At 32.4% G+C, this 12,990-nt stretch overlaps 1 protein-coding gene and 1 non-coding gene across 4 annotated transcripts in view; one reads left to right on the top strand and one right to left on the bottom strand.

Moving 5' to 3' along the window:
* LOC105840631 (sestrin-3) overlaps window positions 1-12,990 on the bottom strand; it is a 172,601-nt gene that overhangs the window by 129,518 nt on the left and 30,093 nt on the right. For all 3 annotated transcript variants that reach the window (XM_028189883.2, XM_036290521.1, XM_028189882.2), the window contains exon 5: window positions 12,638-12,703. In XM_028189883.2, the coding sequence (XP_028045684.1) occupies window positions 12,638-12,703 (66 nt within the window). The remainder of the gene's footprint in view (window positions 1-12,637; window positions 12,704-12,990) is intronic.
* Trnak-cuu lies at window positions 12,801-12,873 on the top strand. Its single transcript has one exon. It is a non-coding gene; the product is annotated as a tRNA-Lys (tRNA).

The following is a 12,990-nucleotide window of genomic DNA, read 5'->3' as shown; positions in this document are numbered from 1 at the left end:
TTTCACGCTCCAATTTTTGTCGAGCATCAGCTGAGTCGACAAACATTTAGATTAAACCATCTGCCTGTATAATTATACAAAATTTTCGCATATTTACCAGTAGACGATTTTTTGTCCGAACAATTCCTTAAATCTATAGAAATCACATTTTTTTAAAATAAGATTTCTTCTAATTTTTTTTGTAATATCTCATATAATTAACAATAATAATTAAAAATTTTGTCAAATATATAATTTACTATGCATAGGTAACAGCATTTTTCCAGAAGCAATATTTTTATAAAGTGTAATATGGCCGTCGTTCATTTTATTATAAATGTATAAAAAAACTGCTAATAAAAATACAATAAAAATGATAAAAAATATATGGCTTTGGCGAATGCAAAAAAAACCACATTTTTTATTCCAATATAAAACACGAATAAGACGTAATATTTTCCACTTGATAAAAATCACGAGAATAACACTGAATAAACATCAAGCCAGATTATTCGCACTTGGCAGGAAACATATAAATTCGCATAAAATGAAAATGCCTCTTCATTATTTTTTTTTACATCACGTGTTGCGAAACTACTTCGGAAACTACTATACGTACCCGGAATTTGGTCGCGATTCAATAAATATATTTAATCACGAGTTTATGCGGGGACGTTGTGTAAAGCCCGGATATACGTTTACATAGGCGACAAGGGCCGTCACTTACCACTGCTTACAATGACGACGAACCGGTGAACGTTCGATATTAGCATTTCAGATGCCGCTAAGTGCACAGGATAACAATCTACAGAGTGTACCGAAAATGCGCGCTTCTCGTAACAAACATTTAATAATCAGGTATACAATACGTAAATTTCGAAAAATTGTATACATTATTAAATAAATCCTCAGTAAGTCGAAAACACATTGGCAGAATAATGCGTGATCCTTAATTCAATTCAATATAAACTTTTACGTTCAATTTTTGTTCGCACAAAAGTAATCAGGAAAAGAATTTCCCTTAATAATTCGTATATCTTCAAAATTGTATTTGCAATATTATATAATTCGATGAGATTACATCCTTATTAAGTGAAAGTCGGAAACGTGCAAAAAAGAATTATATAGTAAAAATAGATACAGCAAGAAAGATAATTGAATTAATTTCAATTCAATTTTCTCGTATAAAAGATTAAATTATTGATCCAATTACAACCCAATTTAATGACAAAAATCAAATCATACATGTCATTCATATCCCTTAATTAACAAATTACATTTTCAAATAATTAATAAAACTCTTTCAACTCAGTATTTCCTGTCACTTTATCAATTTAATTTTAGAGACCGATATATCCTCTAATATTTCTTTTTCAAACTACTAATTTTTAGTTTTTTTAGTCTTCTAATTAACGTCAATCGTATTTTACGATAAATAATTTAATTTAAATTCTTTATGATTACGATCAATATAAATACATTAACATAATTACCACAATATAAAAAGAGAAGGTGGTATTATGGCCACTCATAATATCTTCATTATTAGATAAAGATTTAATGATTGCTTATAAAATCATTTTGTTTAGTAGCTCGCAGTGAAGTAAATACTTGCTCATTCTTTTTAAATTTAAACGTATTATCGCACAATTACGTGTACCTTTAAGTTTTTTTTATACTTAATATGTATTATTTAGGATTTTTAATACTGTACAATATATTCTGCAATATTTCCTGCTTATTTTGATTATATATATAATTTTATAACAAAACACTGTATTTTTTAATACACAGAAACTAATTTTTTAAATCTATTTAAAATAGATAGAGACTATCTATTCTTCTATTCATATTGAATTCAGTGCTTTAATACCTTTCGCAAAAAGTTTTTCTTCTTACAAGACGTCGCCAAAATGTATAAGAAACTTGTTCTCTATCACTCGGTTGACCTAGAAAAACAAACTACGACGCAAAATCGGACGCGCATTTCCGCTATCGCACTTTTCAGCACACAATCACATCCAGCAACCAATATAACGATCCCCGTCATAGATCATTTCGCACGCGCAGCTTACTCAACGTTGTATTAACATAATGCTAACACATACAATATCTTTAATGCATGCCATATATAAATTCGACAACAATTTATGACACTAATAAATAATTTATTGCTGCGGTAAATAAAAAAAAACTTCATAAAAATAAAAAAACTTCATAAAAAACACACGTCCTTGGTTTTTGAAATAAAAATCAATTATTCAAGGAATCTTTTAATATTGATGACTTTGTTGATAACAGAAATACTTTAACATAATAAAAGTTAAAAATTATGAATGATTTAATATTTAGCAATTTATTAATACAATAACATTAAATACAAAACAATAAACGCGCAAAATAAAACAGATTTAATTCTTTAATTATTCAAAAATGTATCTTAAATTAAAATAGAAGAAGAAAAGAAATCATATTTTATACGATCTTATCGATGAATAATGTATAGTGAATATCATACAATGAACAATAATAACCGTATGTATTTTTAATTTGAAGTTTAACTACTTTTAACGCAACGAGGATTTTTTTCTTTGTCATTTCATCCCTTTCTACACATACCTGTGAATAACCGTGAAACAGAAAAAGAAATCTTGTCAAATCACAAAATCTTGGACACGTGACTATCTTCTTAATTCAACGACGGAGAATCATTTAATACAAAGCGAGCGAAGCCAAAGAACGAGGCGTTGCAATGACACATCGATGATTTTGTTGAATAATGTCGCAAACACTAGACCACGTGAAAACTCCGATTCGAACACGCGTCGTGTTAAGTGTTTACCGTTAAATGTTGGTATGTCCGAACGCGAGGTTATACCATCCTACCTCAACGGCGTGCGATACGAAAATGGGAGACCTCGAGATGCGACGCAACGTTACTACCGGCCGGCAGGCTGCGCGCGTCTGTGTGAATACGTTGCGATTGACTCCGACCGACGGAGCCGCGTGCTGATTGGTTCAAAACTCGGAGACGCAACGTGACCAAGACAGTTGTTCTTTGGAACACAGTTAACTAACATGACATTGTATCAATAAACACGAACGTCTGCTTTACTTCGTTACAATAAAATTCGATGAAATTTGTATCATTCAATCTAAACTTGTTTACCTTCAAGATTCATTACTTCTATCTAATCTAAATTTGTTGTCCCAAAATTCTTTTCCGTACTTTCAATTTTTAGATCTATTGTTATATATATATAAAGAGAATGAAATAAAACTTCTTTGTGTTATTTTTTCCCTTGTTTTTGCGTTTAGTTACCTCATCGCCTGTTAATACAGAACTTTTAATTAAATTTTTAAGAATGTAATCGAAATTTGTGCAAAATTAAATTTACTAATTACTATAATTTTCGCTGATTTTAATTAGTAGCATCAGCGCGCAATTTAATACAAAGGGCACATGTGTGGCCGGGAATGCGTAGTTGACGTTATTTTGTGTGCGACCTTGTTTTGGGATTTATCGCTTTCACTTTGTTGCGTGCCATCCACACGCAATTCCTACTGTAAAGCTAGTCTCTCTCCATATAGAAACCGCATGTCACAAATTTCATAGATTAAACAATATATTTTGTAATCCAATAAATTTTCATTCGAAATATGTCAATTAATTTCACAAAAAAAATTATCGCTTGTCAGATCAAGAATATTCGTGAGTCAATATGCTATTCATTCTAAGAAAACTGCAATATAAAAAACAATTTTTTCAAATAGCTTATACTAAAAAGACAAAGGTTTTTTTAAGATTTCAGGTAGTCTTTACGTTTCGACAAGGTTGTACTTACTGTAAAGCTTTCTAGTAGTAAATTGGCCAACCATATTTATGGAAAGAAAAGAGAGAGACAATATGACAACAGACTTTCACATTGTTATATACCGTTCACATTCATCTTCTTTCTAGGATATTTTTTTAAGTGCTGATACTCTCTCTTTTCTTTTCGCAATATGTATAATTTTTTTCTACTTGAATCTAAACGTATTACGTTTTTACTGAGAATCGAGATTCTTAAAAATAATATCTCAGAAAGATCATAACAAATTAAGATAATATTATTTTACAAAATAATTGATGAGATATGGATGTACAATGGCTAGCATTCAATTGTATAGGAAATCATAACAGAGCCTCTATTCAACTTAAGTATTGATATTCAACGTAATAGTATGATTTCTAGATCTTTTTGCGGAGACGCAATTTGCATCATGTCAAATATCATTATATAAATATGCAATATCGATGTGACTCAGTCAGAGCCAAGAAATTGCTATTTTCAAACGTTCCGAGTGATAACCCAACGATATAATTAAATGAGACAATTCAATTGTTATGAAAGCAACTTGTAGTGTATGATAGAAGCAATATTCGCGATTTGTTTTAAACAGATCATTCGCTTTGAAGTCGATCCAAGAATTGTATAGCAATGGCAATTTTTTTGCGGTGGCATCGTTCATGCAATAGTACGCATTTTTCTTCCCTTTATTTGCTTATCTTATCTTCCTCCCTTTTCTTTGTCTTTCTGTACTTTGCTGACTTGCACTAAAGATAAAGTCGTTTTACTACCGAACAATACAAGAGAGAAGATTGTTCGTTGGGTATACTTCAATGAATACCCACGAGAATGGCGAATTTCCTAATGAGGCACGAAACATGCGCTTTGCAGTATCGCGCTTGATACAGAAGTTAGAGGAGAAATGATAAAAGAACATTTATTTAAGAAAAATCATACGAAAGAAATAACATTTAAATAACTTATTTCCTTCCAATATTTTTGTCCAATACTAACATTATTTTATTTCTGTATCATATATTATTTGTACGTAACATCAAATCAGTTTCTCTCTTTATATGCATCGCTCGTTATTTAAATAAATAGAACGATCATGATATGTTCAGCACATCACAATTATTCAAAATAATTAAAATTAAAAACTTTTTAATTATATCTTTTCTATGCATTTGATAAATATGCGACTGACCAGCAAACATCATGCATATTTATAGTTACCACAAACATCAATACGGTAAAAAATTTCTCAACAAGCTTAATGATTTGTAAAGTTAAGAAACTATTCGAGAAATATTCGCGAATTCCCTAGAATTCCTTAAAATGTAGGTCTCTCAAGAAGACATGAACAGTTACGAGAAATATCGATCAAATAAAATGCATTTATATCTAAATTATTTTAGCAGAGCAATATGAAACATTAATGTAAGCTCGGAGAAAAAAATCGTTTCAATTACATGTAGTAGCTCTTCTTAAGGAATAAATATTTTATTGCACGGAGTAATGACTAAAAGATTATAGAAAGATATACATAATCATTTAAAGGTATATTAAATTTTGTAAAAACAAAAACAGAAACTAAATGAGATGAATGTTACATAACTTAACTCATTTATCGAACATGAATCTCGCTAACAGAGTTCATCGTGAATTGCAAAAATCGCCGGCGCTCTCATTCAATATCTTTATTTCACAATCCTCACTTTTTAACAAACTAATTATTAACAGAGAAATTTTTGACACCGATAAGCTCACTAAATTGACAAGTCAATAAAAGTGATAACAACAACTTGAGGTTGCTTAAACGATAAGGTAGAAGTCGTAATATCGGAGGCGTGTCGGACTTCGATTAATCGATCCTATTGTGAATCAAGTCTCGCGGTAAGCTAACCCATGTTTGTCATCGCGATAGAAATCCGAGCTCAAACAATGCCCTTCCATAAAAAGAACTTATGTTTTAGCTCTCGACCACCCGCAGAAAGTATAACAGCAAACGTCGATACGAATGAAATTCTACTCTCAACGAGAAGGAGGCCAATGATACTCTTAACGGCTTACAATCCGAAGAAATATCTTCGAGAACGATTGAATCAATAAAGCTCACGTCGTTGAGCTTGATTAATGTCTCATCGAATTAATAATGCCATTGTTATTTTGATACACCGATTACAATATTTCAATACTTCCATCAATATCTACAGAAAATAGCTTAATCGTATCTGCACAAAGATCTAGTTCTCGATTGTTTAATATCAAAAATTAAAATTAAAATTTTCAGTTAATAAACCTTAAAGTTTTCGTTGAAAGAAAAACAATCTCAAATATCTGATACGAAATTTATATCAGTCTTTCTATTACTAAATAATTTCGCACTTGTATATCGCATATATTTTACTTTTTGTTAACAAACCGTTTATTTCCAACTAATTACCTCGGGAGAAATATAAGAGAAGCAATATACCAAGGAAACATAAAAGCCACTCACTATCTCGACCGATATCGACGCCATAGATTAACATCGACAGGAATGACATTTCTATCGATCCGAAGACATAACAATTAAATTGCGATAGAAAGCTATTGCGAAAGATTCTCTTACGATGGTAATCTAAGAAGTAACGCAAAAAGCGGCCACACGCAAAGAGGTAATCAACACGGGTGCGATAAGGTAGTATCATTCGAGAGAGATTACGCATTCAATTCTCCTTTTAATATATCGACGGTGTATTTCCTAAATACCTTTTTAATCTCTACATCTGCTAATATTAAAATATGCGTTTGATAAGTATCTCATTAAAAACAACAGCTCTCTCGTGTAAACGTACTTGACTTAGTCCATTCTCTTTCAAAGATTATAATATCACCTATATTACCTATAACATTTAATTGATCGGAGATTCTGATTCTAAGAGAAAATCAATAAAATTAGCTTTAGAAAATAAATTTGAATTATCGAATGTCGAGTCATATTTTAATAACATTTAATAATAGGAGATATTCAACAAATGCCGATACAAAACATCTCCTATTATATCTTGATGAAAGGTTTGTGTCAAATGTCCTCATTTTCAGTTCGCTACCAAACATATTCCCGAGTTAATATTTCCATATTCCGCTTACGGCGAATATTTATTTGCGCGAAGGCCTCCGGAGCGGCGCGTGGACTGCGTAAAATGGGGTGGAATTTACATAAAATATCTCGCAATTCCGTCGACTGCCGGCCCTTTTTTCCGCGTTATATCCCCGCTATCGCGTGCATCTATTTCGCGTCAATGATATCGCCGACAGCGAAAAATGGTGAGAGAGATCCGAAAAAGGAAGAGAAAGAGAGAGAAAGAGAGAAAGTCATTATTATACATACGCTGGCATACCGATAAACGCGTGTGTATAATTGCGTTACACAGCGCACTAACATCGTTATATCTTTGATAAATTATGTTGCTGCCGAGCGCAATATTTTTTTAATAAAATTACCAGCCAGAGAAGGCTTGCAAAGTGTACACCCTACGCGAGCGAGCATGCGACGCATCGCATAAATGTCGTTGAATATTTCAAACTTCGTCGGTGTTCGTCCACTAAGCTCTAGAGTCTTTTTACGTTACGCTATTTTGTTTGCATACTACAAATTAGCTCAAGAGATGCTATCATCTCTTGTAACACTCATTTTTTGATCAATCGGTTATCGGAGATGAAGCACACAAATTTAACGTAAGTTTAACATATAAATATTAATCAATTGCATCTTTAATATTTTAAAAATTATTGTATACATATAAATTTTCTGTTTGTAAATTTAACTTATATATCTATTTAAAGAGTATGAAATGTTTGTGTCATGTTTTTTTTAAACTTTTTCTTTTGTTAAAGAAAATGAGCTATTTCTAACAAAAATGCCGGAAAAGTTCCAATCAACACGCTTTCGAAAAAAAAGATGATAGGATAGCAATCCTGTGGAAATAAAAACAACGAAATAAACTGGAACTTTGGATTAAACGTCGTGACGAAAATTATAATACCGTAATTCCGCGGCTTGATTTGTCATTTGCAGTTATTGTGAACAAGTTACGGTTTCGAATTCTGCAGCAACGTTTCATCGTTGCCATGGAAATTGCTTTGACGACGGTTTATTGGTTTCGCAACTAGATGTAACATAATTAAGCGGCAGCGCACATGACATGCCGATTTTGTGTTGCTGCGCCGAAACGAGCTGTAATTTCAAACAATGCGTACGCAACGAATAGTTACTTTGGTAGAAAACAGAGTATTACGAACTCTTAACTTTATTTCTTACGAGTTGCAACAAAACGAATAAGAGTAAAAACGGAAGACGTAATTCCCAAACATGATAAGATAGTCGCCATCGTCGCATTGCGTTTATCGTGTTTCTGCGGGATCTTACAAAACATCGAGCGACGAAATTAAAGCAATTGGTACCTTCTATTCATAGGAACCATTACGTCGAATTGATAAACGCACGCGAGCAACCGACGACAATTGACGCATTAAACAAGATGAGGCACACGATGTCAACGACCCGTATATAATCATATATAGATAAAGATGACGTCAGAAAAAGATAAGGGATCATATGGACAAAGTGACCACTTTATGCTGCTTTAATAACTGATACATTTTTTCTTCGCGTGGAACAAAAAAGATAGCATAATACGCATTATCATCCCAATAATAACTTGGCATTAAAATACTGATGCATATTTAGAATTTTTCTAAAACGTTATCTTGATAAACTCGTTATTCAATGAAATGATTATTTAATGCTACGTAATTCCTGAAATTAATACCGTCCTGATCAAATCAGTTCGTCTTCAGTCATATAGAGATATGTATAACTCCAATTTTACATAGGGTATACGACGAGATGTCGAAACGGCACTAGTTTAAGGACTAATTAATGTCATTAGCGCAATAAACTGCGCGCTATCCCTTTGCGGTGGAAAGGCTCTGCTCTGCTGTGGGCTTTAAGACTAATAAGTTAAGCGAGCTGAATACCACGCTCCAATACGCAATTAATCGTCACTTATCATGAAACAAGAAAATAACATTTCATAGAAATATAATGCACAACATAATAAATTACTAACCCTAATCTGAAAATGAAATAATTTTAACGCTAACATAATAATATATATTAAGAAATAAATGTTTAAATAGAAAAAAATCGCAATTGTTATCGAAAAAATTTTCGTCTGAAAATAAATACGCGATATAATTCTGGGAATCAGAAACAGAAAATACGAAATATTGGATCCGCGGGCACAGAACATTTGTCGTTCCTCTTCATACGTGTATTATGAGCGAGATTACGTCCAAACGATGGTAAACAAATAAGATTGAAGATTTAATTCGATTTCTAATGGAACTCGCATATTAGGCATAAACGCATTGCTAGCAATCGCTTGACCAAGGAACGATATTCATTGACCTAGTTCAGATTCCCGTTAGCTTTCAATCCCTTCACCCCAAGCGTTCTATTTTTCGCAAAAAATCTCGAGTGTTTCTGCAATATGATGTGCAAATTGGCTGTGGTGTCAGAAATTTGGGTCACATCGTATTCGATTTTGAGAAATAACGGCCGAATTGCGGCAGCTACTATCGCTTTTCCAGATAAAGTGAAACTTCGTTTATCCGAGGCATTCTCGATACACGATGCCGGTTCCGCGATACCTCCGAGAAACTACTATAAAGTAGAACGTTCGATAATATCCCTTGGAAATTGACCGGCAAGGATGTGAGGTAGTTATAAAAGAGAGGATGTATCTTCGAGTGATCCGATGAAAGCGTCGGCGGACGAGAAATAGAGCAATAAAATTCCTTATAGAAAAGCGAAAGAGAAAAGGTACTCACTAAGAAATGTAATCCATAAGTAGCAACGTTATTCTTTGAAAATGATAAGACATAAAAATAGTAGCGTGATACTTCTAAGAGCGAGACGAAATATGTTTGTAATCGATATGTCGCAAAATGATTTTTACAGTTAGTATCTTCAAATAGTTATACACGCGTTTGCATAATCTACTATGCGGTTTCTTTCTTCGCGATATTCCTGCTTGCATTCAAGGATACCGAACACGATATTGCGCATGAATCGATCAGTTACACGCAAGTAAGATCTTGTATGGATCTAAAAAAATGATAAAAATTACCGAATAGCGATGCATCATCGCTTGATATCCGCGTTCTCGATGATCGATAGTTATTTCAAGTTCAGCGATGTTCAGAACATACAAAATAGCATAAACATGACAGACAAATCAATAAGCAATATATCACGTCACAGGATTTTCTACGATAAAAATATTTAAAATATCGGATTATTGTCCACGAGAGAGTTCTTTAATCAAAAAAGCTTTAATATGCATTTTGTAAATCGCAGTAGTTTTATATTGTTTCCATGAGAACAAAATCGAATAAAGCTCCTTAAATTATAATTTCTTGCTATCTTCTGGTCAACTCACTTTACAATAGGTTTCTTAATAATCTGTATTTGGACGACAAATGTAAAAAATAAAAAAGTACCGCATAAAAATATTCTTTCTGCAAAAAATCCGCAATTCTCTCTGCAAAACTGTTTTAAAGCGACACGATTTTTGCGCCAGAGTAAAACCATCGTGTGCGATTTGTTTGTACAAAATTATGTATTCGTTCACACTTACCTGATTTATTACAGAGATGCCGTTGCAAGTCAGGGGACGCACTTTAATCACTTTATAATGAAGATCGTAAAGATTACGAACCTAAAGTTTCTGGTAGACACATAAAATTCATACAGTATGTTTTTTGAAGAATTAACAATACAGAAACTTAACTTTACACATCACATTTTCCAGAATGCACCGTTTCCAATTCTGCGACATCGTGTATATAGCAATTGAACTTAATTATGAATGACCGCGTATTTTTACATTCTCTTCACATAAAGGAGAGAAAAAATCACGTAACGATAACTACACTGTGCAGCACGTGCGGATAATCATTACGAGCTCAACACACGTTTATACGATAATTCGAACCAATACATCCCCTCTCATTTAATGCTAACGTGCACATTAGCAAAAGCGACTTGCAATCTTATCTGAACTGAAGACGATAGCGTTTATTAAACTCCGCAAAGTCGCGTAAAAAAAAATTCGATATTATAATCCATAAATTATCGCGTTATGTAATATTAAAACTGATAATAACCGTAGCTCGCCAGATCGTGGTCTCTCTTGAAATATAGATCGCAATAAACTCGTTTATTAGCAGCCATAACATAAATTGCAGTGCAAAATGAATTTCGCGTTAAATGTGTGCAACGCACAGTACGTTGCATCAGCAATTCTCGAGCGTGAAACGCGATTCATGTCATTATTAGAATACATTGGAATTCATGACAACAAAATAACATTATAATAACCACGACATCAAGAGCAATTAGATAATTAATTAAAATTCCTTGCGTCATTGAGAACTGTTTATTTAAAAAAATACTCTTTTAAAAGTGGAAAAATATACTCGTTAATTGAGATTTTATTAAATAATGTTAATTAATCAAATAACTAATTATACAACGCGCTTTAGAACCGCGTGATAACTTGATCATTGGCGCCATCTATCAATTGATATTACAACCGTTATTCTCTCCTCTATCTTATATTGATAAAATAAAATAATTTTTACAAAATAAAATTAAGTAAACAAGAATAATAGTAGTTTTGATTAATAGTCGTAATTCTAATAAGTAAAATGATATCAATCAAAAAATTTAAAAACTACAAAAATTTTTAAAGCAGGTAAAACGTAACCAATATTAATTATAATTTTTGCACAATTCTTTTCATCAATCAATAAGTAAAAATTTTGAAGAAATAAAAATATTTTTAATAATATCTATAAAGATTACGTATGTCGACTCGATCGGCAATGCAGTTTTCCTCGTAGACAAATCACAAGGAACCCATTTCAGCAAACAATGCCAGTACTTGCGAATTAAAATAAATTAAAGGTCACTGAGGACAAGTGAACGCTAGACCGATTTGACATCCGGTATAATGTGCGCCAATCATCACGACCGACTCATTACCGACCATTGCAAATCAGCTGGCGAAATCGTTACTAACGCCAAGCCATGCGGTGGCCCATATTTCGCAGCAACATCAACCGATTCGTTTTTCACGTCCCACTTTTTGTGACGGCTGATCACGAATAAAATAAACCTCGTGCTGAACATTAAAAGAAAAAAAAAAGAAAGAAAGAAAGAAAAAAGTTATATGTCCGTTTTATCGCGCACTTATTATCCGTAACAATAGTTGTATTTATTGACGTGTTTATGATTTTGATCAGAAAAGTTTGCGTTTGACATTAAAATGAATAGCATTGTTAAAAATAGAATATTTTCTAGCAAGTTACATTATAATAATAATCACAATATTATTTTACAAACATGAAATAAAACGACTGATTATATTCTGGGTATTCGTTTTACCATTTAACACACATATTTACTCTTATTTATCTCATTTTGTTTGAATTCAGCATTGAATTGCAAATTGTTTTCGCATAAGATAACCGTAATGCTGCATCAATGACAAAGTTGTTTAAAATACATCAAAACTGCATTAAAGTCCCATTAAAACCGCATGAATATCAATTAACGTTAATTGTAATTTTAAAAAATTTTGTTCATCTTGAGCATGAACTAGAAAGCAGATTAAACCGCGATTAATTTCATCAAATGCTCATTGAAATGATCACGTAAACACAAGCTGGCATACTAATTTACAAAAGTGACTGACACTTGCAGAAGTACTTACCTCCGAGAGAGGGACGAAGGCACTAGGTCCATCGAAAGCCGGTACTGGTACTGGAAGTCCTCTCTCCTGTAAGAAAAAGAAAACAAATTTTCAATTTTATCGTGAATTCTATTTGAATCTAATATCACTGTGAAAACACATAAGAAAGATCGCTCTTCCAACAGCCCGGCTAGCTCAGTCGGTAGAGCATGAGACTCTTAATCTCAGGGTCGTGGGTTCGAGCCCCACGTTGGGCGGTTTTTTTTTTAATCAACGATAGCTTTTGCTATTTTTATGAAATGTTTTTGAAGTATAGTAATAAAAAAGATTTTATTGTAACATGTATATATGTATATATATATATATATATATAT

This window comes from Monomorium pharaonis, chromosome 8 (assembly GCF_013373865.1).
Source record: "Monomorium pharaonis isolate MP-MQ-018 chromosome 8, ASM1337386v2, whole genome shotgun sequence".
In the NCBI taxonomy this organism is placed as follows: Eukaryota; Metazoa; Arthropoda; class Insecta; order Hymenoptera; family Formicidae; genus Monomorium; species Monomorium pharaonis.
The sequence above is the reverse complement of the archived record's forward strand: the minus strand, read 5'-3'. Positions and strand labels throughout refer to the sequence as shown.